At 37.9% G+C, this 27,469-nt stretch overlaps 2 protein-coding genes and 1 long non-coding RNA gene across 8 annotated transcripts in view; 1 reads left to right on the top strand and 2 right to left on the bottom strand.

Annotated features, from left to right (window-relative positions):
- LOC121868847 (UTP--glucose-1-phosphate uridylyltransferase-like) overlaps window positions 1-6,236 on the bottom strand; it is an 81,320-nt gene extending 75,084 nt beyond the window's left edge. Inside the window, exon 1 of the mRNA XM_042369832.1 lies at window positions 6,086-6,236. Within this exon, the coding sequence (XP_042225766.1) occupies window positions 6,086-6,112 (27 nt within the window). The 5' untranslated portion in view covers window positions 6,113-6,236. The remainder of the gene's footprint in view (window positions 1-6,085) is intronic.
- The window catches only part of LOC121868851, a 24,939-nt gene extending 4,591 nt beyond the window's left edge, over window positions 1-20,348 (top strand). Inside the window, exon 3 of the long non-coding RNA XR_006089467.1 lies at window positions 19,428-20,348. This is a non-coding gene — a long non-coding RNA (uncharacterized LOC121868851). The remainder of the gene's footprint in view (window positions 1-19,427) is intronic.
- LOC121868848 (enoyl-CoA delta isomerase 2-like) lies at window positions 13,089-27,366 on the bottom strand. Of its 6 annotated transcripts, XM_042369836.1 has the most exons (8): window positions 27,012-27,356; window positions 23,498-23,703; window positions 23,117-23,381; window positions 19,668-19,825; window positions 19,164-19,281; window positions 18,068-18,187; window positions 14,794-14,964; window positions 13,089-13,335 (listed from the first exon to the last, which is right to left on the bottom strand). In XM_042369836.1, the coding sequence occupies exons 3-8, from the start codon at window positions 23,267-23,269 to the stop codon at window positions 13,228-13,230; spliced, it is 828 nt and encodes a 275-aa protein (XP_042225770.1). In that variant the 5' UTR covers window positions 23,270-23,381; window positions 23,498-23,703; window positions 27,012-27,356; the 3' UTR covers window positions 13,089-13,227. The 6 variants fall into 6 exon arrangements, 4 of the variants coding, with proteins under 4 accessions (XP_042225770.1, XP_042225767.1, XP_042225769.1 ...); XM_042369833.1 differs by lacking the exon at window positions 23,498-23,703; XM_042369835.1 differs by lacking the exons at window positions 14,794-14,964; window positions 23,498-23,703 and having other exon boundaries at window positions 27,012-27,366.
- Window positions 27,367-27,469: the final 103 nt, after the last annotated feature.

Here is a 27,469-nt window from a genome sequence, read left to right as displayed (position 1 = left end):
AATTACAGTACTACAGTATAAGCCATTTTTCAGCAAATTACTTCACCAGAATCCCTCTTACCCATCCACTGACAAATTTTTCATAGCAATTAAGACTTTTGTAGTTCATTAACTACTTTTTAATGTACAGGCTTTGTGAAAATCGAGCCACTCGTTTCTTTGAATTTCGTATGAATCACAGGAGTCCAAATGCCTACCCTTTTCTTAATATCTTTTCCTAGATTCATGTTAGTCTGTCATAATATCCTGCTAACAAGCCCCTTTAAGCCCTTCCAATGCATCTTTTATTGCTTTAACATTTGCCATGCTTATTTTATTACAAGACTTTGTAGCTATCCTCGGACACGTATCACTCAAAATAACACAGTTGCATCTTAAACATGACAGATAGTAATGTGTCAGTGTAAGGAGTCTATACCACACCACTGTACACATTATTTTGCTATGGAGCATCTGTCATAAACTGAAAGTGCAACATCTAACATGAAAAAATTCAGCATTACTGTTCTTTCATGTACAGGCAGCTACCAAACAGGGAGGTACTACTCCCTGGGAAGATATTGTAAGCATTATGTATTGTCTAATGGTAGACCCTGCTGCCATATGACATCACAAAAATTGTGACCAGTCCCAGGTTGCTGAAATGTCTTTCTGCCTCATTTACACACAATTGCAGGGTGTTAATTGTCTTTCTTACTATTGACAACACAACATATACTGTATAACCATACTCACTCTTGATCTGTTTTATTCTTTCTATTCTTTTATTCTCCTATGATATCAGTTGACAATAATATTAAAGCGGGGCCTTCTCGGATGAGTCCCACTGGTCAGGAAGGTTGTGGACCCCAGGGTCAACCTGATCATCATCAAACTACTGGGGCCTCAACTGACGTCACCGTGGTTGCTGAAGGACCGTTTTTTTCACGCTTCATTTTACCAACATTCGCGGCCTGAGATCCAATTTTCCTTCTGTGGAGCACCATCTATTAACCTCTTACTATTATCTGAACTTCAACTGACAAAGCAGCTGCACCCAAACCTTTTTAAGTCTCCAACTATAACCTTTATACCTCTTTCCATTCTAAGGGAGGTGTATGCGCCTACTGCAACACACGTACACCTATAGCTCTACTCACGGATCTTGAATCTTCTCTTTATGATGTCATCTGGCTCAAAATATCTCTACCAACTATGACTGTTCGTTTTTGTTTCCTATACTGTTCTCCCAACTCTACCAACCATTTAGAACTCTTTGACTATCTCACTTCTTGCCATGAGTTGTTGCTATCCACACACCCCAACACCAAAATCCTCTACCTGCAAGGGATGACCCAGGTGGAGCTGAGGCACTCTCTTTTTCCTTACTTAATGATCTGGAACAAATAATTAAACACCCTGCACGCGTTCCTGATCACTCCGATCTACTTACTAACATTCTTGATCTTTGTTTTACCTCTTAACCCCTCAAATTATTTATACTCAATTTCTGCCCCCTTATGGTCTTCTAATCACAATCTTATTTCTATTAAATCAAACTGGGCACGACCACCTCCCCCTACCCCCTTTAAACGCCAAACAGGGAGGTACTACCGCCTGGGAAGATATTGGAAGCATAATGTGTTGTCTAATGGTAGACCCTGCTGACATATGGCATCACAAAAATTGTGACCAAGTCCCAGGTTGCTGATCTAACTTTCTGCCTCATTTACGCACAATTGCAGGGTCTCAATTGTTTCTTTTACCATTGACAACACAACATACATATATTGTTTCTCACTCTTGATCTTTTTTTCTTTTCGTTTTTTCTTTATGGTTCTTTATTATTATTACAGTGTTATTATTATTATTGTTATCATCATTATTTTATTTATTTTTTATTATAAATTTTACTTACCCGAATTATTATTATTACAGTACTGTACAGTATTATTATAATTATTATTATTACTACATTTTTGCTCCCCAGGTCCCGATGTGGGACAGTGACCTGTGCCTAGGTGGGCTAATCCCCATAAAAATAAAAAAATAAAAAAAACTATGGCACTATCAGAGGGCAAACTTCCTTGCGAGAATTCTTTTCCGACTTTCCCTGGGAAGAATGTTGCGTTTTCCACTCGGGACGCCTCGGTATGTGCTGACAGCATTGCTGGGGTTATACAGGGTGGTATACAGGGCAGATTATTGGCCCTCACCTGTATCACTTGTATCAATTGTATCACTATCCACCACAGAGGCTTGCAGGGCCTCTTTGTCAAACCCCTCAAAGTCCATACAAGTTCATATCCTCACTATCATTATCACTATCACTGACTTGGGCCGGCTGTGGTGGGTGAAGAACTCGGTAATGTTTTGATGACTGGGCGACCTTGTGCGCACCCTGCTCGCGCCGCTCTCTGCGTAAAAGAGTACACACACCGCGGAAAGTGAGCATTCCGGTTTCGGCAGGGTACCGCGTAAACGTGGAAACGTGTAAAGTGGGACCGCGTAAAGCGAGGGTTGACTGTATATATATTTTTTATTTTTTTCCCACTTAAGAAAGTATACAAGTTTGCAGGTGCAGTGCTATGTATACAGTATATTTTTTTGTTTATTTCTAACTCAGCCCATCAGTGGAAGTGTCAATGTAAAGTGAAACTTATGTGCATGTACTTAATTCTTACTCAGCCAATTAGCGCAAGTCTCGATGTCATGTGAATTTAAATAAGTGGGAAGATGGTTTTTGCCTGGAAGGGTTACTCATTGGAAGACTGCCGCGGATTGAGATGCGTTTTAGTTACACCATGGAACTTCATATTTCTATTTACAGTATATAGGGATAAAGAAAAATCCTTTATTCAATAACGTTTCCATTGCAAATTTGTGTGTATTTTAACCGATAATGTACCCCCAATTACCAACAATATTGATTGTTCAAAGTGGGCGGGGCTTTGAAGTACAAGTAGAGGGAAAATGTGGGGTAAAATACTAAAACGAACACCACAAAAACTTTTTATAGGTTAGGTAAGGTTTTCAAAGGTTTGTTTGGTGTTATTTTTAGTATTTTACCCCACAATTTTGCTCTACCTCAAAGCCTCGCCCACTTTGAACAACCATGATAATTGGTAATTAGGGGGGTCATATCTCTATAAAAGTTCATTTGCAACAAAAATGAAGGTCATATTTGTTTAATAGAACACTAATTACACCAGGAAACCCTATTTTGGTTGGTAGTTTCTAAGGTGTACCTAAAACGAATCTTTACCCTGGCATGTAATTCTATGCGTATTTGAGAAAGAAGCAGCAGCTGTTAACATCTTTAGGTCTCATGGTGTTCTCTTTTGTTCAGTAAAGTGTCCAAGGTGTAATTCAGACTGTCTATCATTCATACACAAAATATAGAACGTCTACTGAAGGACGTCAAAAGTTGGTTGTTTTGTGCCGGCAACAAGAAGAGCATTGCCACCAATATTTTGCTTGGTACATGTTCCAAACTCATCATAAAGATAGTAACACCATGCTGCACCACTTCCTCCTTCAAGTGGCATCACTTTATCCCCCTCCATCTGTTAATTAAGGTATGTTTTGGTTAGGTAAAGTTAGGATAGGCTACATTTACACTCCAGGTCAGGCCCTTCTGGTTTTTCTGGTTAGGTTAAGTTAGACATGTTTTTACGTGTTTTTACTCCACAATGTTGGTAATTTCAGGCGGGGTTATACTATATCTGCGGTATTTTTTTAGTTTCGATCATCTGGAAAACCCTATGAATTTAACCCTCACCAGAAAGAGGGTCCGGGGGGCAAGCCGCCTCCCCCAGTTAGGTTTGACATAGTTCTTAGGTTCTGTGGGTTGGTTAAGTTAGGTCAGGTCAGGTCTGGTTAGCTTAAGTTGGATATATAAATACAGAGATGACTGAAATTAAAATTTTACTGTGTCTCCAAAAGTACAATACCTGTACTACAGTCAACCCTCGCTTTACGTGGTCCCACTTTACGCGTTTACGCGGTACCCTGCCAAAACCGAAATGCTCACTTTCTGCAGTGTGTGTACCCTTTTACGCGGAGTGCGGCGCGAGCAGGGTGCGCACAAGGTCGCCCAGTCATCAAAACATTACCGAGTTCTTCACCCACCACCCACCACAGCCGGCCCAAGTCAGTGAAAGTGATAATGATAGTGAGGATATGGACTTATATGGACTTTGAGGGGTTTGACAAAGAGGCCCTGGAAGCCTCTGTGGTGGATAGTGATACAATTGATACAAGTGATACAGGTGAGGGCCAATAATCTGCCCTCTGCCTCGGAACCAACCGCCCATCCCCGTGTGCCCAGCCATCTTTTCTACTAATGTAAGTGTTAAAAAAACCTAATATTGATATTTCTCTTAATTATTAATTGTGTGTGCATACCATCATAAAATTAAGAAGTTATTTTTACTACAACGTAGGTATTGTGTCTGAAAAAGTGGAGTTTGGGGGTCGGCCCGGTCTCTATTTCAATTAATCCCATATGTTATGTTGTTCACTTCACGCGTTTCTCACTTTACGCGGGCCGCCGTGGGTTGAATTAACCGCGTAAAGTGAGGGTTCACTGTACTCATTTCTGCCAGAAATGAAGGTCTTGTTTGTATGAAAGTGAAAAACACTATAAGCACAGTTTTGAAAGTAATTACTGTGAATGGTCAATATGGTTTATTTACCCAAATATATTGTGTAAAAAAAAAAAAAAAAGGTAAATTTGCATAAGCCCACCCCACTCTGTTAGAAGGTCAAAAATATATTTTTTCTAGTGTATTTGTGTGTGTTTAGACCGAATATGACCTTCATTTCCATCGGAAATTGGCTGGTTTTTTCGATTTTTTTCGTGGGACATTTTCCAAAAAAAAATAATGGCTAAGCGAAAAAAAAATACACCAAAAAACACTAGAAAAACAAAAACCAAACCTAACCTAACCTAACTGACTCTCACAATATGATGGAATCACCTATTTCTTACCTTATTGGCCTGGTTCTTGTTCGTCGTTGGATTTTGAGATTCTTACACAACGCCACTTATGTTGGTCTTTGCGATATTTACATTCAGTCTTGCACTTAGGACACTTTACTGAGGTTGGAAGAACACCATGCGATCGAAAAAATGCTAGAGTTTCTTCGTTTTTTCCCCAAAACTCACAATCAGCTCCATATAATTTAAGTGACACCCATCCCAGACTTCCATGGTCAGAAATGAATTTGAATTTCGAAATATGAGACCCAAAATAAAAATCGAATTTGATTGGGCCAAAAATACCGTGAATTAAATAAAAAAAATTAATTGGTTGAAAAAAAAAAAACGCTTTTGATTGGCCGCGTGACGTGTACGGGAACGCATGATGATTTATGAAGGAGACATGCAGTGTGGGAGGTGAGGTAGGCGATAATGGCGGAAGATTAATGGAAGAAAACAGAATTTTGGATATGCTATCTCCGTTATTATACATTTGCGACGGTAATGTAATAGATGAAAATTATCTTATAATTAGACGTCTTATTCGAATATGATAATAGATTAGTGGTAGGAATGTGGGGTGTAAAAACGCAATAATACCAAAAAAAATTGCTAGTTTAATGGCACCCCTCTTCGTTTTCCTCCTCCCCTGATCTGAATTTGTGCACTAAAACTATGATTTGATAAGAATTTAATGAATAAAATTCATATACTTTATAAGTATATACATATTTTCCGATGATTACAAATTACTTTGACAAAATATCCTTTAAGTAATAAAGTCCCTTGACCTTCACCTGACCTTGGTCGAGGTCAACGGGAGGACGTTAACAGGCGTCTTCTAAAGTAGCTATTGGATCGTACAGTTTAGCGTCTTGGAATTTTTGTACCATGTATTAACAAACGACTATACAAAATCACAAGGTAAGATCACATGTCATTTCTCTCAAACCACTTAATATAGCTCTAGTGCCAACTTTGTTTAGATCCAAATGAACGTCGTCTGCCTCAAGACTAACAACAAACTACACCAGTAATGTTATTCAACAAAATATACACATCTGTATAATTCATGAATAACTATAGGGTAAAACTATAGTGATACCCAGATTCTATATTTACCTGACGTTTCTGTGTTGTGGTTGTCATGTTGAATTTGGAGCGTCGTCTTCACGTCACACCCTCCACAGTTGCGGTGTAGTACAACTCCACGTCCACAACGGCCAGCTGATGACACTGCTGCCACCACCCCGCACTCTCCACTCCTTTATTGATCACCTCTATAGCCCTTTTTTGTAATATAATATCTCCCTTATTCTAATGATTTGCAGTCTGCTGTAGAAATTAAAACAGTAGCATGCAATTCATAGCCCTAATACTGTTGTAAATCTAAATCAGAAACCATTTTTTCCTCTGTATTATCTTTGATCCTCTCTCATTTTCATGATACTGTATAAAAACAACTCAAAAGAAGAAATAAAGAGGGAGATTGGTACTGCATAAGACGAGTGTAGTCTACAAGATGGGTCATTTTTGTTGATTGTCGTACTCTAGTTGAGACTGTGTGTGAGAAGGACCTAGGTGTGTATGTTGACAATGAGTTGAAGTTCTCGGGCCATTGTGATAAGAAGGTAAATCAGGCAAATAAATTATTGGGTCTTATAAGAAGGTCGTTCAGATATCTAGACGGTCCGTCCCTCGTAACGATCTTCAGGAGTGAAGCCCCCCCCCCCCTCTAAAAAAATTAGAAATTTGACCAATATCATGGTCATTTTGAGGCCATTTTGAAGCCATTTGCACATGATATTCGAAGATATTCTGAAGTCAATAGTAATTACATTTTACTATACAAAAACGCCTGAATATAATACTGCATTAAAGAAAAGGTATTGGAATTTTCTGATGAATAGGGGTGTCCGGACCCCCCCTGGATCCGCTCCTGCCAAGATATCTGTAAACCAACAGACTATTCATTAACAAGTTATATATATTTCTGATGACAGTTATTCAATGATATATTAGGCTCCTCTATTTTCTACTTATGGTGCAAATAACTTAGAATTTGTATATGTTCCTCCAAGGTCACATTTACAAGCGCGCGCTTGTGTGCTGGCTCATCCTTGGGAGGGGGGGAGAAGGGCTGAAGCTCACATTGGCAACACCGTCACACCACTACTGTCAACAGACGAGTTTGTCTGTTTTACCCTGAAGGTTCTAGCCAGTAACTTGTTGAAGTGTTCTATTAATTATGTATGACAGATATTTTAATGTATTTAAAAACTAATACAGAATTCAATTATAGTAATAAGAGTTTACAAATTAACTGATACTCGGTAAATTTAAACGCAAATTGAATTGCAAAAATATCAACAATATAAAATTAATTTTTCGTTAATTTTCACAATGTCGATTATCTTTGCGCTTTATAATCAGTTGAGGTAAAATATGCATTGAATAGTTATTGTATTATAACCTCAAGATAGTCGAGAAAATTAATGAGCATGACATTAGAGGATGGGTGAAAACTTGTCGATGGTGAGGAGCCGCGCCTCCACCTACAGCCTCTCTGATTGGTTGATAAATATGTCCATGTGTTGCTGAGTACGAGAGGTGCCTGCCTCACTGTTGACCTTGGATATAGGCAAGCACTGGGTTGGTAATAGAGTTGTGGAATAGGCTACCGAGTGCTATAGTAGGATTGGGGACGCTAGAGAGCTTCAAGACGAAGTTGGATAGGCACATGGAAGTGCTGGGATGGGTGTGAAAGGGATCTGCCCTGTATGGGCCAGTCGGCCTCCTGCAGTATCCCACTTTCTTATGTTCTTATGTACATCCAATACAACATGTATACAGAGAGCACATTGTGAGTTTCCTTTCTCCATCCCATCCTGAGTGTGAACCAACATCTTGTACCCCACAAGCATATAACTGAGACATGACGATCTTCAAGAGTGAAGTACTTCCCGTCTGGAGTACTGTTACTCGGTTTGGTGACGAGATATGCTAGGGACTTGCCTAGCTTATACTACAGACGGGCAAGGGGCGACCTAATTGAGGTGTATAAGCATCTCATGGGGCACTACTCAGTCCAGTGACCTTACTTGGAGCTGGCGGACGCTCGCCCCACAAGGGGTCACAGCTCAAGATTGAAGAAGCCGCAATTCCAGAAAACTGTGAGGGCAAACTTTTTCGGAGTGAGAGTTGTGAACTCTTGGAACAATCTACCAGAATGTGTTGTGACGGCACCAAGCGTGAGCTCTTTCAAGACCAGACTTGACCAACTCTGGAGCATGTTCAGGTATATTCAGGAGCCGGTGCATACCCAGTACTTGCCAACAGTGCATAACAAAGGAATGAGTTATAGAAATAGAATATGAATTATCTTAGGCTTAACGTCATAGAAGAAAAGTGTCTTAGAATTGTCTAAACTCTTATTTGCAAAGATAAAATTCCTGAAATTCGGTTGGTGGCATCAAATGCATTAATACTTTTACTTTTATTCTCTTCACCACTGATCGGCTCGTTATCCGCTTGGGCGGTCCGTCATGTCTCTGTTACGCACTGTTGGTAAGTACTGGGGACTCACTGGCTCCTGAATATCTGAACTTACTCCAGTGTTGTTCAAGTCTAGTTTTGAAAAAAAAAAATATTTTCTGGTGGTGCAGTATTTTTTTTTTTTTTACTTTTGATTTTCAACTCACGATATCTTGGTTATAGGTAACATGCGCCAAAAGTATTGTAGTGGATTTCTCCCCTACAAATGCTGTTTGTCGCTGCCTAGCAGACCCCACCAATTCCCCAGTGTATGCCTCGTGGTCTGGGTCAACCAGCGCCGCCATACATCACGGAGCAGGGGTCAACTGCTAAGCCACGCCTACCCCCGCTATTTAAGACCTGACCTCGTGGTGACCTGTCTCTTTCTACCTGCAGCCAGCAACACCTCCTCCTCCGCCGCTGCCTGGCGGCCCTCACTCCTCTGCCTGCCTGGCGGTCCTCTCTCCCGCCGGCGAGCCTGGCGACCCACAAGCTGTCCTTCTCTGAGCGTCCTCACCAACCAGCTCTCTCTACATCACGCTTGTAACCATGCTGCCTTCCCAGCACCAAGCTGCATTGTACATTCAATACAACATGTATATAGAGAGCACATTGTGAGTTTCCTTTCTCCACCCCATCCTGAGTGTGAACCAAACAATCCTGAACCCCACAGTATCATAGAAGAAATAATCTTGTTTTTGTCTGAAATTATCATGACAAAACACGCCTAAATCTAATTATTACCTGAACTATAAATTGATTTAGAATTTTATTTGGATGCTAATGGCCATTCCATTCCTGCTAATCATCTGTGTTTGTATGGCTATTGAGATGTTGGTATTACAAGCAGTTCATCATGACTTACTCCATCTAGAACAGTGTTAAACTCAATCCTTCCCAAGGGCCACATTTTAGTTCAGCTGATTATCTGGGGACCACATCTACAAATGTTTGTCATAGTTACAGTAGGTGAATCAAATGAGTAAACAGTAAAGTGAGATACTGTACAATGTATTCAATTTTCAAATGATATATAAACGGCTTACAACTCGAAGCTTAACATCAGATTTAACAACTTCTTCTTCACTGCATGTGTTTTCTCTAAAATTAAAAGTAAATTAAATTTGATTTTATACCAGGATAGGCCTACATCCCTATACAGTGACCCCTCGTTTAACGAACACCTCGGTTAACGTAATTTCGATTAACGAACTGCCTTCCATAAAGATCTTCAATTCGGTTAACGAAAAAAAATTCGGTTAACGAAGTTCTTACGAACCGACCTCAACATGTTTTCGCTTGCACTGACCGGGCAACCAGCTTTAGTATCAGTCCGCCAATACATTAATCGGTTCTAGGGCTTAGTAAATATCAAGAAGTTTATACGATTCAATAATTTTAAAAGTTTAATATTCAATTTTTTAGTCATTTTAACAATTATTGAACATAACTGAAGGTAAAGTGACTAGTTTAATGCGCGGCATCCAGCCTCTTAACACAGCAAACAGGAGTTAGTCTCTCTCTGTTTTCACTGGAGGTAACATCTTGCTTGAGACTCTCTTCAACTGAACGCTTTTTTTCTGTTTCTAAGCAAATTATTGGTCATTTTGAAATATATTTTACATATTGACAATATATAATGCAGTGCAGTGTTGATTTAAAGAAAATAATCTTGAATTACACCAAGAGCTAAAATTTTATGGGTGAAATGGCGCCATGGGGTGACTTCTCTTCCACCCCAATGCCTTCTCTTTTTCCTTCTCCTCCACCCCCATTCTAAATCCCATCATCATCATCATCATCCAGGAGCCTTCTACATACACACCTCAAAGTAAGTGAACTTTTCTACCATTTTTGTTGAATTTAGGAAATTTTCGGTGAGCTGGAACCAATTACCCAAAAACCCATTGAAACAATGGCTTCGGTTAACGAACGACCTTCTGGAACGGATTGAGTTCGTTAACGGAGGGGTCACTGTATTATATAATCATATATATAAATACAGGTAGAAAAATTTGGAACTCGGTTTGTTAATAGCTATTTTCGTTTTTCTTCCACGAGTTGTCAATAATTGCCTGGATAGGAGAAATGCCCAGTTTAAGAATGGAATCCAAATGTTTATGCATGTTCTGTACAGTATTTAGATATATTCACCTTCGTTCTCGAGAATGACTGTTCACACACATGCTACCAAATTGTACTGCCCAAAAAACACATTTTGATGAATTTGGGAGAAATTTCTCTTTGTCCACCAGAGTGTAAAAGGCAATGAGACTGTGATTAGAGAGCAATGCTCGAAGAAAAGAATTGGCCTGGATATCAAGCACTGTACTGTACTTCCAGCTGTAATTCGGCCTCATCAAATGTTTTGGCTTTCACCTGGAAGGGGTTTTGAAACAGCTAAACTTTGCTCTCCTTCCTTGCAGATCTTGGAGCCTTCTTTCAAAGTTTGCCTTCAGGGCATCACAGTGATTGACATATGCTTTGTAATAGGGAAGCACTCTAATTTCATCCAGAATGAGTGCATTGCCTTGAAGTACAAGAGGTCACCTTTCTCCAATTGTTTATGGAAGAGATCAATTTTGTTTTGGAAACCATGAACATCGTCCCAGAGATCTGTGATGACCTTATCAGGTATTTGCATTCTGGTGTTGAGTGTGTTCAAATGCTGGGTCATGTCGAATAAAAAAGCAAGATCTAGCAATCACTCGGGATCAGAGTTTCAGCCCTTTGTTACGAATCACCTCGATACGTTTCAAAACTACATCCATCACATTATCCAGTTTCATTGTTTTTCTACAGAGTAATGCTATGGACAGCCAGAACATCAAGGTTGAAATGATCATTGTGCACGTGATTCTTGATGAGAGACACAGCACCATTCCCTTTTCCCATCATCGCTGGTGCTCCATCCTTAGTCAGTCCAGTAAGTTTATTCCATGACAAATGAGGGAGATTTCTTATCTTTACCCTCATAATGGCCTCCTTCACGTTAATGCCACAAACACAACCACAGAGACTTTCCAAAGCAGGATATCTTTATGAATATTGAATTTATCTGTAATGCCCATGATAAATGGAAAGTTCCATCGTGTCATTGCTCCCATCAAAAACAAGGTTAAAAAAGATAAATTTCTTGGCCTTCTCCGCTAATTGGCCGCTAATGTTTTGGCCCATTTCTTCTATTCTAGACACAACTGTGTTATGTGTTAGGGTTACCATATTGAAGATCTTCACCCTTTCAGGTACTAAGATTCCCACTATGTCCTTCATGCAGTCCTTGATAAATTTTCCATAAGTGGACGTTTTCAAGGCTTCTGCTATCTTCCGTGCAATCACATAGCTTTCACAACAGCTTTGTTGTCCTGGATTGGTTTTGAAAATAGTCCTGCTGTTTTGACAGACCAGTTCTGATTCGTTACGAGTTGTTCTTTCTCTCTCTGTAATAGCATGTCTGGAATAAAAGTGATGTTTCAGGTTGTAAACTTTCAGGATGGCTAAAGATTCTTTACAGACAAGACACATGGGTTTTCCATGAACCTCAACAAACTGGAACTTTGAGGTTCATTCTTCTTGAAAGAGGAGTGTGTTATCCTGGTTTTGTTTAACAGCCATATTAGAAATAGATAAACCAAATCTGCAACTCTCCTCACCACCACCACCACCCCAAACACTATTACCTCCAACCACTACTTCCACCGCCACTACACCCCCACCCCCTTATCTAAACCAATTAAAATTTACTAAGTTTCATAATAATGAAACCATTTCAGAAAATCACATTTCCCTCAGTCAAAAGAAAAGGTATATGTCAAGCACATGACAACAAATATTATCCTAATGGTATGAGTAAACTTCATAAACAACTACAACCCAGGGTATTGTTTGGATTCCTGGAGGCCTCCCACGAACAGGTCAACAGCCCCTGCAAGCAGGCAAAGGCAACACTCTCAAACCTCATAAGGTGATGTCTGTTCTCTCTTATTATGTACAGTTTTCATTTACAATATGTTTCTCCATCTTTCCTTGCATAAGAAGTATGGAGCAATGGAAGATAATATGATTAACAGAACTTCCCTTTGAGTGTTCTCTGAAAGTTATTATGAAGTGACCATTGTGAATCAACAAAACCAGTACATGTACACGTGTGATTTTATCAAGATTTATCTTATCCATGTTTTTCATTGTGGATTTACATGATATATATATATATATATATATATATATATATATATATATATATATATATATATATATATATATATATATATATATATATATATCATGCCTATGGAATATCCTTACAGCAGCTCTTCAACATTTTATTTTCCGAGTTCTAGCATCAATAGAGTACTGTACTGTATTAACTTACAAGTGAGTTTTACAAATCAATTTATATATTTCAAGTACAGAACCTGTACAGTATAAGATTTTCATTACAGCCCTAAATAAGGGCTGTAAAATGGCAGAAAGGTAGTTAAAATACTCTTGGTGAAAGAGCATCCTTTACTGTAGCTTCCTGTAGCCCTTCAGAGCTACTTCATGAAATTCCAATAATTTATACTTAAATGGGGTTTATAAAAATACCGAATTTATATAAATACATGTAATGCACTGTATATATTTTTTATTAATTACTATTAATCAAAAGCTTTGTCTCTTTAATGGAAAAAATATTTACAATTAATAAAAACATCTATTGTACAATATTGTTGCCAGAAGTAAGGTAATCACTGACAATTTGGCCAATTAGTTCTGATGAATTCTTTGTGCTCCTCTCCACGTTGCATATTAAATGTAAGACGTTCTGTTACTCGCTTACACTCCTCAATATTCACCTGAAAAAAAAATATTAGCCTTATTCAGTATTGTAAGAACTCATACATTGCTAGATTTAAAGATGCACTTCTTAAAAACAACAATATTTCCCTACATCTGTTGGTTAAGTAGTAAGTAAAGACTACTAACTATGTCTGAAGCACTCTTATGCTCGTCAGAGTTCAGAGAAATATCTACACAATAAATTTCTAATGGAAGTACCTGGAAAATTCCAGGAATGGGGGATATTTTTTCGGCCTTGAGAGATGAAATACAGTGGTCCCTCCATTAACGAGCGGTTCAATTTACTTGATTTCTGTTAACAAATTAGCTCCCATCAGGATTGTCAGTTCTATTAATGAGTGCAATTTCTATTAATGACAGCCTTACGAGAAACACGCTTTGGTGCACACATCAGCAAATCAGCTAGTCCGCCAATACAGTAATCGGTTCTATGTTTACATTTGTTTCCAGTGGAATAAACATCGAGAAAGTTGTGTGCTTGAATATTTTTTTGCATTTTTTATATTAAAATTATTGGTCATTCCGAAATTTAGTTAACATATTGATAATATATACAGTACAGGGCACAGTTTTTGTGCGCCCATCAGCTGATCAAATCGCCCGCCAATGCTTCTCAGTTTAACTTTGTTCACAGCGGAGTAAACATCGAGTTTGTTGGTCTCTTGAATATTTTTGCATTTTTACATTAAAATTATTGGTCATTCTGAAATTTAGTAAACATATTGATAATATACCTGTACAGTGCAGAAATTATTAAGAAATGCAAAGAAGGCATTAGAACCAATGCACTCTGTAAAGAATATGGCATGTCATCATCGACTGCCTCTACAATCAGCTGTTTGCTATGTAAACAAAGCTGCCGGAATACAACATACACACTTCAAAATAAGTTAAAATATAGTATTCTATTGTTTTTTATTTATTATTGTACAGTATACTGTACAGTACAGTACTGCATTTTGTTTACATTTAATGTTTTGTTAATTCTATTACCAGTACACAGTACTTTGTATACTTTTTCTGTGAGTTGGAACCAATTCCCAATATGCCATTGAAATAATAGATTCAGTTAATGAAATTTGCAGTTAACGACTGACTGTGGAACCAATTGTGCTCGTTAATCGAGGGACCACTGTAATGCATCATTCATAGTATGACTGCACAATACTGTATATATTATACAGTACGTATAACATATTAGAGGGTCGAAATGACTTATATGATGTGTAAGGAAAATAAGTACAAAAGGTATGGATGAAAACAGTATGTTGAATGTTATATGACAGGTACTGCTCATGTAAAAATGAGTTAAATGTTTGTATACAGGTCAAAGGGAAGAGTGAAATGTCTAAAGTCAGGTTTGATAGAAGACGGAAGAGGTTTACTGCATGTTTGAATATAAAATCTTGGGTAAGTCTATCACACAATTACTTGATACAATACTGTCACCTCACCTGATGAAGGGCATCCTTGTGTATATCACGAGAAAGCGCTTTGGAGTACACAAGTGACTTGAGAGGCAATTTGGCCATGTCATAAATCCTAGGCCACACTTCTTCTTGGAATGTAGCATCTGGGTATACATCTGTCACTAAACCGAGCTTCCTTGCTTCTCTTGCTGTAATCTAGTGTATGAAGGGTAAAATATATGTAATTATTATTTCACTTCATCCTGTATGACACCTATGCTGATAATGTCTTTACTTGTCCAAGGTTGGTGAGTAACATACACAAAATTCTTCTGGTCCTGTCTTTAATTAGTATGAATTCAACTGTTGATAAAAAAGTAGTACTGCACTGTACAACAATTAAAGTAAAAGATATTCTATGAAAAAATGGGTACATGGAAGGTGACTTTAATTTTTAGTATGGTCCAGTAGTGGTCCCTCCATTAACGAGCAGTTTAATTTATGAGATTTCTGTTAACAAATTAGCTCCCATAAGGATTTTCAGTTATATTTACGAGTACAACTTCTATTAACGATAGCCATACGAGAAACATGCTTTGGTGCGCGCATCAGCTGATCGGATAGTCCGCCAATACAGTACAGTGGTCCCTCGATTAACGAACACAATTGGTTCCACAGAGTCGTTCGTTAACCGAAATTTTTTTTAACAATCTATTATTTCAATGGGATATTGGGTAATTAGTTCTAACTCACAGAAAAAGTACATACAAAGTACTGTACAGTATACCAGTAATAGAATTAACAAAACATTAAATATAAACTAAATACAGTACAGCTACTGTACTGTATAGTACTGATAGTTTGTCTGGCCCATCAACAAGCAGCTCTAGTGCTGTGACTCAATACATTATGTACAATTATCTTTTGCACCATGAGGGAAAAAATTAATAATCTGTACTCAGCCTGGACGCGCTCATTAGAACGCAAAATTTACACCACTATTACCTAGCAAAATATTAATTTTTTCCCAACTTTTCTTCTATAAAATTTTTTTTCCAAAATAAGTACACTTTATAATGGAATAAAGTTTATATTGCAATCACATGATATAATGAAGGTATAAAGTGATGTATAAACATTTTCATTAAGCATAAATTTTTTTTTTGTCTTCTACTCTCGTTTACGTATAGAAATAATTGTTTTATCGGATTAAGTCATACAGTAGAATGTTGATTTAAAGCGATTCAATTTAAGATTATTGATTTAAAGCGACACCCACAATTAAGGACAATGTTTTAATTTAAAGGGAATCTTTCCTATTTTGCACGATTCAATCTGGTGCATCATATTTAAAATTTTGCGCCTAATATTTCTCTGGGCACGCTACACTGTCCTAAGGGCAAAGCTGTACTGTACCTGTACTCAAAATAATGTACTAAATGATTACAAAATTTTTTGTCTAGTGCAAACTATAGTATGTTTGTATTCAAATTAATCATTATCTTATGAGAATTCCAGCAATGCAAATTATATTCTCCCCGGTCACTTCTGTGACATTTTATAATAAAAAAAACATATACTCAAGCTAAAGGACATAAATAAACAAATAAATAATTCACTGGACCTTCCAAACCAACTGTCAAACATGTCATTGTCACTTCCCCTACCCCCCATCTTCCCAGGCAGGGTTTGGTGTTTTAGGCTTAAAGTTTTTTATCTTATATATACTGTAATGTCACAGAATAAAGTAAGGAGAATATAATTTTATTGCTGGAATCCTTGCAAGACAGCAAATAATTTGAATATAAATGTCATATATTTTGCACAAGAGATACAAATTTTTGCTCTTTGTACTAAAATTCTTAAATTAGAACTAAAATGTGTATGTCTAATAGGAGCTATAGCATTTTTATATTCAAATTAATCACTATCTTATAAAAATTCCAGCAATGTTATTTATATTCTCCCAGGTCAGTTCAGTGACATTTTATAAGAGAAAAGCTTAGTCACTTTTAAGGGCAGATAAATAAATAAGCACTAGACCTTGGCATCAACTGTCAAACATATCACCTCACCTCCCTCCCTCCCCCCCCATCTTCCCAGCCAGTAAACAGACCATTTTGTATCCCTTAATTTTAGTTGTGTTGATTTATGAGTGTTTGTTTTAACATAATACAGGTACTACAAAAACAATGCTTTGCTTATTCTACGAGATGGGCTGAGGTGCATCTGGGTAGACTCTCAGTCATTTTAGTATTTTGTGCTTCTCTCAAGTACCAAACTAAATTATTACATTGAAACAACACTTCGATTTAGTGTGAATTCAGTTTAAAGCGTTGTCTGCAGTTTTAACTCTCCTCGCTCCCTGCCACATTTCACTGGATTTACCATCATTAAGAGTGTTTACTGATAGAATAGTGCTTAACAGTGATTAATCATGTCATTGTAGCTAGGTTAGCTCATCATTGTAACCACCAAGCTACTGGACCAAGCTTTGAGGTGTTATGGTTTTTTAAACTCGTATTTTTGGGTAGATATACGTAACCCTTTTCATTTATTTTTGCTCATTTACATGCACACACCATCCTACATACATATTGTGAAAAAGTACTGTTTACAGTATTACACCGCAATTACCAACATCCTTCATGTTGGGTTGGCTAGATGGCTACGAAAGAAATTCTGTAAGTTTGATCTACGTATCAACCCAGCTGGCGCCGTATGGCAACTCGACCAACTCAACTTTAATAACAAAGCACGGAGTTGACTTCAGGGTAGGCTCACATTTTTTGTATAGAACATTTTGTTGTTGTGTTTCTTATTGCGGTATTTGTGAGAGGATTTCCCCATTATTTTTTATTTATATGCATTTTAATAACAATAATAATTACGGTTTATTGAAAGAGCATGGCAGACGGAAAGCTGAAAATGTACAGTTACATAATTGGGGAATGGGTCACTTGATTGACAAATAACATAAGTGATACAAATATGATATATAATAATTAAGGTTATACTACGGCGCATTTCAACATTGTGACAGTGCAAAAAGGTAAGGAAATTACTGTCTCTAGAACGAATGGTTCCCTGTCCCAACCGCGAAATCGCCGGCAACTTTAAAACTACCCACAGACATTCTTGGGTACATCCAGGGTGTCATCCGCGAATAACCAAAAACCGTGAAGTAAAAATCCGCAAACTTGGGAGGCCCCCTGTATGCAATACATACAAATTACATTTTCTTATTGGTTGGTATAATAAACATATTATAAAATTGTTTCATAAAACCTATATGGTAACTATGAAATGAGCCACCTACCTTTTTATTAAACAGGAGTAATTCTGCAGCTTTTCCAGGTCCCATGAGGAGAGGGAAAGTATAGGAAGAGCAGCCTTCAGCTGTAATGCCAAGTGCACTAAAGGGTGTTAAGAAAATTGCCTGTAGGGTCAATGAAGGAAGAGAATCATGACAAAATCTTTCTCTCACTTCTACATAGTAAAATTTCAATCCCAAATCTGTTTGTTTTACAACTTCAGAATGTAACATTAAGGATGTAACACTAAAGTGCTAGTTTTTGCACAGGGCATCGTCAGTCTACTCCACTGAGAATGTTAACCTACCTTAACACCTGGGGAGATAAAGGTAATTGAGTGTAGTGCTCTCCACAATGCCTGTTTGTAAAATGCAAGTTTAAAATTCAATGTACTACATCCACTTTAACCCTTCTGGACTGTCAGGCCTAAAGGAAACACTTTCAATATTAGGAACAAAATTATGAGAAATGTGATTCTCTTATAGCCATGCACTTCTCCAAATTAACAGACAAAGGTGTATGTACTGTATTCAAAGTAGTCTGGAAATGGAGGTGGAATGGTTATCATGCTGGCCCAGGTTTGAATTCTCTCCCAGAAAGCAGAGTATAATTACTATCCGACGTGAGCCAATTTTAGTACAGTAGTGCTGAATAACCATATCCCAATACAGGGTAGTTGTAAATTCCCAATTGCCCAGGTGGGCTATTTCCCATGAAAAAATAAAATAAATTAATGACAGGGAATGCCAGACTTATGTAGCTGATAACCTGGGTTGACTTGTAAATTTCATCGTGTACAAGGCAACCCAGGCTGAGTATTGGTCACGCTGTTAAGGTGCAGCCTCATGTGTACTTCACTTTGTCCATCACTAATTACTAAAGACCTACTTTGAATATATCCATTACATATAGTACCGTATAAAGAAGTTTACTTCAAATAAAACCATCACAAATTTAAATTCATTCATCCTATTGAAGAATCACACAACTGCTTTTGTAGTTAGGAAATAAGAATCTAGTTGCAAGAGCACACTTTAACTGACTACCAAGGTCCTATGTTTACTTTTATCTGTCACAGTAGTACATAAGTACATACTGTACCTTTTCAGTGGCAAAGACAGCATCAAAGAGTGGCAGTAGTGTGGTACCCACACCAACAGATGCACCATTCACCACAGCCACCAAAGGCTTTGGGAAATCAATGAATGCTGCCATGTGTCTGAAAAGAACATTAGATAGGATAAATGCCAAGGATATTATAAAACAGAATAAACAGACGATTATTCACAATCAAATTTGACATTCAAGTACATAATATGTTAAAATTCAAAATTTTTTTAATGATTATGGAATTTCATATTTCAGCAAGCAACAGTCAAGACCAAAACTGGACATTCAAAAAGGATGATATGGAAGATTTGAGATGTGAGTATGGAAGGGATTGGAAGAGGTTAGTTACATAAACATGTGAAAAACAAAGCTTTTCCACAGGGGATGACAAAAACTGGGAAGAGTGGAGATGTTGGATGCAAGTAACCTGCAAATGGGTAGAAGACTGGTGATGATGATATACAGTAGCTACATAAAATTGAACTTAAATCTGACCTGGTTAAAAGATCTCGGATTTCAATCATGGGCATGTGGTGGAAATTTGATTTATCATTGCCACCAGTGTAAACATTTCCAGCCCCAGTAGTGGCTGCAATGATGGTATTAGGATCATTAGCAGCCTCCTGCAAAGCTGTTGCAACCTCAGCAAACATCTGTATCAAAATCATGTGTTCTTCCTTAGCTCAAGCAATAAGTTATGCATAAAAAGTCATAAAAAAATCCAAAATTAAGTAATTCTTTATAAAATTTACTATACTGTATATGTATGTACTGTGAGTAGTGTTCCTAAAATTGAAAAGAAGAGTTTTGATTGTGAAAAGGTGATGTAAATAGAGGACACATTTTTAAAGGGTTTCTAAAAGTGGTGCATTATGTTCAGGCACTAAGAGAAAACAATACATTCTTTCTTCAAAGACAATCTTATATCTGGGATTTTTATGTACACAAAACCTTCAAATTACACAGTGGTTAGGTTCCTGGCAAACATTGTGCAAAGTGAATCTGATAGGGGGATAGGTTCCAGGTGCTCATTAGTTTCCCATGACAAGTTACACGAAAGGTAGATCTCATTATCAGCTGGCCAGCATAGAACTTAAGTTGCTTTCCTTTGTATACTATCAGAAATAACCTTTCCAATGATACCAAACTAGACAAAAAATTAAAGCTTTACCACAATGTGTTGTTTTAAATTTCCTCACTAGCCAGTTAAGCACACCCTATAGTAATCATGATTCGAGTTTTGCATACGTAATCAGATAAAAACGAGTGTTCAGTTACAGATGTACCCCAACAACCAATGCATATAGGGACCGGGAAAAGTTGTTGGTTAGTGAATCATTGGTTATCGAAGCAATTAATCCCATAAGAACTTAACAAATTTGGGGGGTTAGGGACTGGTCACTATCCAAAAACTCCCATCTACCCTTGATGCACACTGTGATGCACTCTTTATAAAAGGGAGTTTATGTTGATCAGTGGAGGACATGTTCTTGCCAATGTTTGTCTTTTACACTATGAAACAAGAATATGTTTGGAAATAAATAATACTAATACTGTACTGTAAAAGATTTTTCCACATTGTTTTAGTACTGTATTCCTCATGTTCTTTCAACAATGCAGTACAGTATCATATTCTACAGTACACTGTACAAGTATTTCTTCGATTCTTTATCTGCCCCTAACATTTATGTACACTATATAATGGATGGTACAGCATAAGAGCCTGCACAATATCTTAAGGACAACAATTGAGCCCTGAAGTTTGCCTCCACTTTTTCACAATTTTCTTTTGGGAGGCATGACTGTAAGAACAACACAAAATTGTTCATGGACAATTGATATTGAGCAATATGATTGCACAACTAAGACTGAACATAGCATGAGAAGTATTACAGTGCAGTATTTTGTACAGGAAAGCCTCCGATAACGACGATTCATATTTAAGACCCTGGTTAATTTACGACCCAATTCAATTTACACCAGGCTTGTGAGTGGTGCCGCCAGCATAAACAGTCGCAGCTGGTGGGCCCTTTGTTTTCACGCATCTGAACAGGAAAGAGATAAAAACTTTCTCAGGTTTCTTACGTCATTTTTTGCATCCCTATTCAACGTGAGCAATAGAGCAAGTGATATTAGTGCTGGTTCAAAAGCTAAAAGAAAGTGTACGTATAAGCTTAACTGAGAAACTAGATGTGTTAAAACGATATGAAAAAGGTGAGAGGTCTGTGGAAATTATATGGAGTACGCAATGAACATATTTTCTGATGTGAATCCATTAACAGAACGAAGCATTAACATTAACAGGGATGTAAAAAACACATATGACCTCCACATAAAGATGTATAATGAGAAAAGAAGGTGGCTGTGAAAGGTTCTTTTGACAGCTTTATTACTCAAAGGCCTAAACCACCAACTTCAGCTACACCATCAAATTCAACATCATAAGCAGCTTCAGCAACAACTTCAGGTTCAGTAACAGTTTCAGCAACAGCTACGATATCTTTATGGAAAGCTTCAGCTTCAGCCAGAGTTGAACCTGATGACTTCGTCATCTGAGTAAAAACTCGCACAATATTCATTGGCTGTCCTTATGTTTTAGACTTTACCACCATTTGAGTAGAATTTTTGTTTTACATTACTAAGTATTATTTAAAACATATATGAACAGTAATAAGTGTTGCTTTTATATTCTAATGCACTTGAGAAATGACGATGTTTTCACATATACGCACTTACAGACAATGGCGTTCTCAATCTATTTCATTTATTCGTTACCTTTAATGGTTAGCTACTTCTATTGTTCAATTTATTAACATTAAATAACATTACTTAATACATACATATTCATTGTTTTACATAAATTTTACTACAGCAACAACCAGGGTCTTATTTTCTTCAGTTTCAGATGGGTGTAAACACTAACAACAATGGCGTCGCATCTCCTCTTGTGTGACTTTATTATTATTGATATATATTGTACAAGGTGCATTCATAAACATTTATTTAAAGAATATAGTTTGCATTTTTCATTACTTGTATTGTTTTGGGGGAAAAGAGGGTAAAAAGCCACACATAAGTTATGAAAGGGTCACACTGGGGAATGCATCTCATCATTATTGCTTTATTTTAATGGCAATTAATGATTCATGATGCGATGATTCACCTTACACTGCAGTATTGGATGATACATTACTGTCGTTATTCGAGGCTTTACTGTATACTGTACTGTACCATAGATGGGACAAAACAAAATATTCCATTTACAAATTCCTCCCATTAATGGACGGCATTGGCATGAATTAGTCTGGTATTGGGAGGGCTTACTGTATAAAAATAATTAAAGTGTAAAATGAATACTGTACTGTACCTAACATCAGATTAATCCACCATGAGAGTATTCAGATGTAGACATGAACTCATATACAGTACAGGGTATATATTATCTGCAAAGATGTACTATATCTGATGTAGTATCCCAGCATTAAGCAAATGAGTCTGTGGGTACTGTACCAGTAATTGGCAGGCTCATGAAGTCCCATGAACCATGGAAACTCTACAAGTCCCTTCCATGACATTTATGTAGAGTCCTCTAAGAACTGCACATCAGATATCTAACTTCTACATCCTGGGAAGCATACTATCCCATATTGATTGGAAAGACATTTGTTCCATACACAGAAATCAGGTAGAGGAAGGGTTAAGTGCCCCAAATGACTTGCCAATACTAATGAAAAACTCAAGAATTCTTGTGATGATCCCTTGTCTGGGATGGATACGACAGTCGCTTGCTATGAAGATAATCTAGAGCAGCATCTTATTAATCAAATTGTAAAATCAGCAAGTGCTAATGAAATAAAAAAATCTTGTTTATTCTAATGAACATTGTAAATGCTTTACTTTTTTAAGGTGCAGTATTGCATTAAACATGTACTCTTGGTATTTACCTTTTCATTTAGAGCATTTTTCTTTTCTGGTCTATTAAAAGTGATGGTTCGAACTCCATGCTGTAGAGTGATGGTGAGATGCTCATATTGGGAAGTGTCTGTATATGTGGATGCAGTTTCAATATTACCAGATGACTGCCCATCAGTAGACATGGTACGACTGCTCCATGCTGGTAGCGTTTTAGGAGGATCCAGTTGATCTACAGACTTTGTATTCCAGGGCAATCTTCCTAAGACAGTTCTAGGACAGTGTAGGCCAACACAGCTGCAAGAGATAGTACAAATTATCATATTGTATCTTACAGACCAAAGGGCAATATCATGTGGAAAACAGATGACTGAACCAGTGATGTAGTTGAGACTACGACCATTTATGGATACCCGATGTAGTGTAAGGGTGGTTAAACTTCAGGTGGGGTATACCGGGTGGAGCCAATCTTCAGGTGACTATTCACATCCAACATCATCCACAGTCACCTAAAGACAGTGCAGGATTACCCAATTGGCACAGTAGGCACGAGCCTAGGGACCCCAAGGTTAGAGGACCCAGTAGATTTGACTGTTATTAGGTTATACAGACAGCATTACTGAAAGTAAAAATAATAAATATATAAATACAGGCATAGCCTAATAACTGATGCATATAGGGACTGGGAAAAGTCGTGGATTAGGAAATCAACGGTTATCGAAGTGGCCTGTAATTATTTTACCACTTAAGTGCGAAACCACTTACAATGAAGACACTTATAATGAGGAACCCCTGTAATTACCTAAAATACTTACTGTAATTAACTAAATCAAACAACTCCTTCTGGTGGCAAGTGTTGTTCTCAAACTTTACCTTATTCTAATTATGTCCTTTTCTATAAATTGACCCTGAGATCCTTGCTAGTGATTTAGCTTGTTTCATTATTTATCATATCACCACTTACTGTATCAGTTTTCTAGCGATTCAGAAGGTTAATCGGCTAATATTGATGACACCGCTGATACAATACACTACAGTACAGTATTTGTTTTGATGTTTATAATATTACTATATTTTCATCAGTGAGTTCTGATATGATATTTGGGGTTGCAGTGGATATTTTGCTGTGACTGGCCAAGTTCCTACTAACGCTATTTTATTGTGAGCGAGCTCTGGGTATTATTTCAGTTTCAGCTCCAACTCGATTAAAGCAATTTTGTGTATACAGTACAATTAGTTATATCTCGTCAATAAGAACAACTTTTTCTAATACCACTTCCATCGCAAATGGATATTAACTGAAATAGTAAATTCACGAAAGAAATTAATGTAAATCTGCAGTCAGCGCATGTAGTCTGTTTGTTTACAACTGACCCGCTCAGTCTGAGCATACTCTCACACCCAGAAAAAATAAAAATAAAATTACACCATGATGCTTCAACAGGTTTTTTTTTTTTTTGCTGGATTAGCCCACCAGGGCACAGGTTAACGACCCACACAAAGGACCATAAAAAAAAAGAAATCATTATTGAGAAACAATATATGTATGTTGTGTTGTCAAAAGCAAAAGAAACAATTGAGACCCTGCAATTGTGTGTAATTGAGGCAGAAGGTCAAATGAGCAACCATATGGCAGCAGGGTCTACCATTAGACAATACTGTACTACTGTACATTATGCTTCCATTATCTTCCCAGGCAGTAGTACCTACCTCCCTGTTTGATAGCTGCCTACTACCTGCTTTTATTGGTACCAGATATCAAAAGTAATGTACTTTCTTTTTAATATAGCAGAGATGGCTAGGGAAGTTAGGTAAATTTCTTTGATTGGTTCTACATGGGGGCAGGATAACTTCCAAATGAATCACACCAAATACCATGGGAAAATAAAAATTTATGGTTTAACAGTAGTTGGGGCTAAAATTGCAAATTTATTGCTGTTTTGTTCGCCAGTAATGGATGATTAGCCAATCAAATCGCATTATTGTAGTAGAAACTTAGCCGGTCACGGCAAAATATCCGCTGCCTTTTTTATTTGATTAGGTTAGGTTAGTTTATGATTTGGTTAAGTTAAGGTTAGATTAAGTTAGATTCAATGCCATAGAGTGCAAGAGAATGCACCTGGGTTGCACCAACAGTAAGGAGGCAGATCATATGTCCCAAGGGGATGAAGAAACTGCATTAATTGGGACAGAATGTGAAAAGGACCTAGGTGTGTATGTTGACAAGGAACTTAAGTTCTCGGGCCATTGTGAGAAAAGGTTTAGATATCTAGATGATCCGTCCCTCATCACATTCTTCAAGAGTGAAGTGCTTCCCCGTCTGGTCCTCGATATACGCTAGAGCCTGTCAATTGATTGAAAATGTCCAAAGGAGGGCCACCAAACTGGTGCCTGCTCCATGGAACCTCAGCTAACCAGAGAGATTAGGATGCCTGCAACTGCCTAGCTTATACAGTACTACAGACAGGCAAGAGGCGACCTAATTGAGGTGTATAAGCATCTCAAGGGGCACTACTCAGTCGAGTGTCCTTACTTGGAGCTGGCGGACGATCGCCCCACAAGGGGTCACAGCTCAAGATTGAAGAATCCGCAAGTCCAGAAAACCGTGAGGGCAAACTTTTTCGGAGTGAGAGTTGTGAACTCTTGGAACAATCTACCAGAAAGTATTGTGACGGCACCAAGTGTGAGCGGTCCGACTAATTACCCAAATGTACCCAAATGTAGCCGCAATGAAGTCAAATAATGGTTCTACATGAATAAATAGGACTGCTAATCACTTCTCGACTAGTATTTGGTGTCACAAAGTCACAAAAAATTGGAAAACTTACTTTCATCTGAGTTAATAGATCGAGTGCATGTATTGAGGGAGCGAGTAATTACCCAAATGTAGCCACATGTAGCCGCAATGAAGTCAAATGATGGTCGTACAAGCGTAAATCGGGCTGTGAATCACTTCTCGATTATTATTTGGTGTCATAAAGTCACAAAAAATTGGTAAACTTAATTTAATCTGAGTTGTGTTAGGTTAGGTACATGCACTTGATCAATTAACTCAGATTAAATTAAGTTTACCAATTTTTTGTGACTTCGTGACACCAAATACTAGTCGAGGTTAGGTTAGGTTAGGTTAGGTTCGGTATATGCACTCGATCTATTAACTCAAATTAAATTACGTTTTCCATTTTTTTTTTTACTTTGTGACACCAAATACTAGTCAAGAAGTGATTGGTAACCCGATTTATTCATGTAGGACCATTATTTGACTTCATTTTGGGTACATTTGGGTAATTATTCGGACCCAGTGTGAGCTCTTTCAAGACCAGACTTGACCAACACTGGAGCAGGTTCAAGTACATTGAGGAGCCGTTGCATGACCAGTACTTGCCAACAGTGCATAACAGACGTGACCGATCGCCCAAGTGGCTAACGAGCCGATCAGTGGTGAAGAGGATAAAAGTAAGGACACTCGACTGAGTAGTGCCCCTTGAGATGCGTATACACCTAAATTACGTCGCCCCTTGCCCGTCTGTAGTATAAGCTAGGCAAGTTTGGGCGCTCCAATCCCTCAGGGTAGTTGAGGTGCCGAAGTGCAGGTACCAGTCTGGTAAAGATTTTCAACCAACTGACAGTCCCTAGTATATCTCGGGGACCAGATGGGATGACAGTACTCCAGATGGGGAAACACTTCACTCCTGAAGATCGTTACGAGGGACGGACCGTCTAGATATCTGAACTACCTTCTTATAAGACCTAATAATTTATTTGCCTGATTTACCTTCTTCTCGCAATGACCCGAGAACTTCAGCTCATTATCAACATACACATCTAGGTCCTTCTCACATACAGTCTCAACTAGTGCAGTTTCTTCATCCCGTTGGGACATATGATACGCCTCCTTACCGTTGGTACGCCAGTTCAATATCTTACCTTTGTAGTTTAAGTAAAGAGCGTGTGAGAGACATGTTATTAGCCCACTCCTCAACTAGTAGTATAATCAGCAACGCCAGCAAACCCACTGTGGAGTGAGCGTTTTGGGAACAGACACACAGGAAGTGGGGAACACGGGGAGGGGGGGAGGTTTTTTTTTTTATAACACCCGGAGACGGTAGGACTACTTTACAATTCAAAAGTATCCCACTGTTAGAGCACGCGCTCAACTGCTGCGTGCAACGACAACCATTGAGTGGCACACGCATTTAAAATTTTGTGTGGCTTAAGGTCCAGCTTTTAAGGCTCTTAAATTCCTTGGTTTGGTAAGATGCAGTTTGTGGATCTGTAGGGTGACCCGACAATAAGTAAGTCTCTCCCTTTTAATTTAATTTTACACCACTTGGATTCTTCAAAAACATCCTCTCCCTGTACCCTCACCTGGATGGCTTTAAGAA

The sequence above is a fragment of the Homarus americanus genome, unplaced genomic scaffold (genome assembly GCF_018991925.1).
Source record: "Homarus americanus isolate GMGI-L3 unplaced genomic scaffold, GMGI_Hamer_2.0 scaffold30535, whole genome shotgun sequence".
NCBI classification, from domain to species: Eukaryota; Metazoa; Arthropoda; class Malacostraca; order Decapoda; family Nephropidae; genus Homarus; species Homarus americanus.
This window is presented reverse-complemented; position numbering and strand designations above follow the sequence as displayed.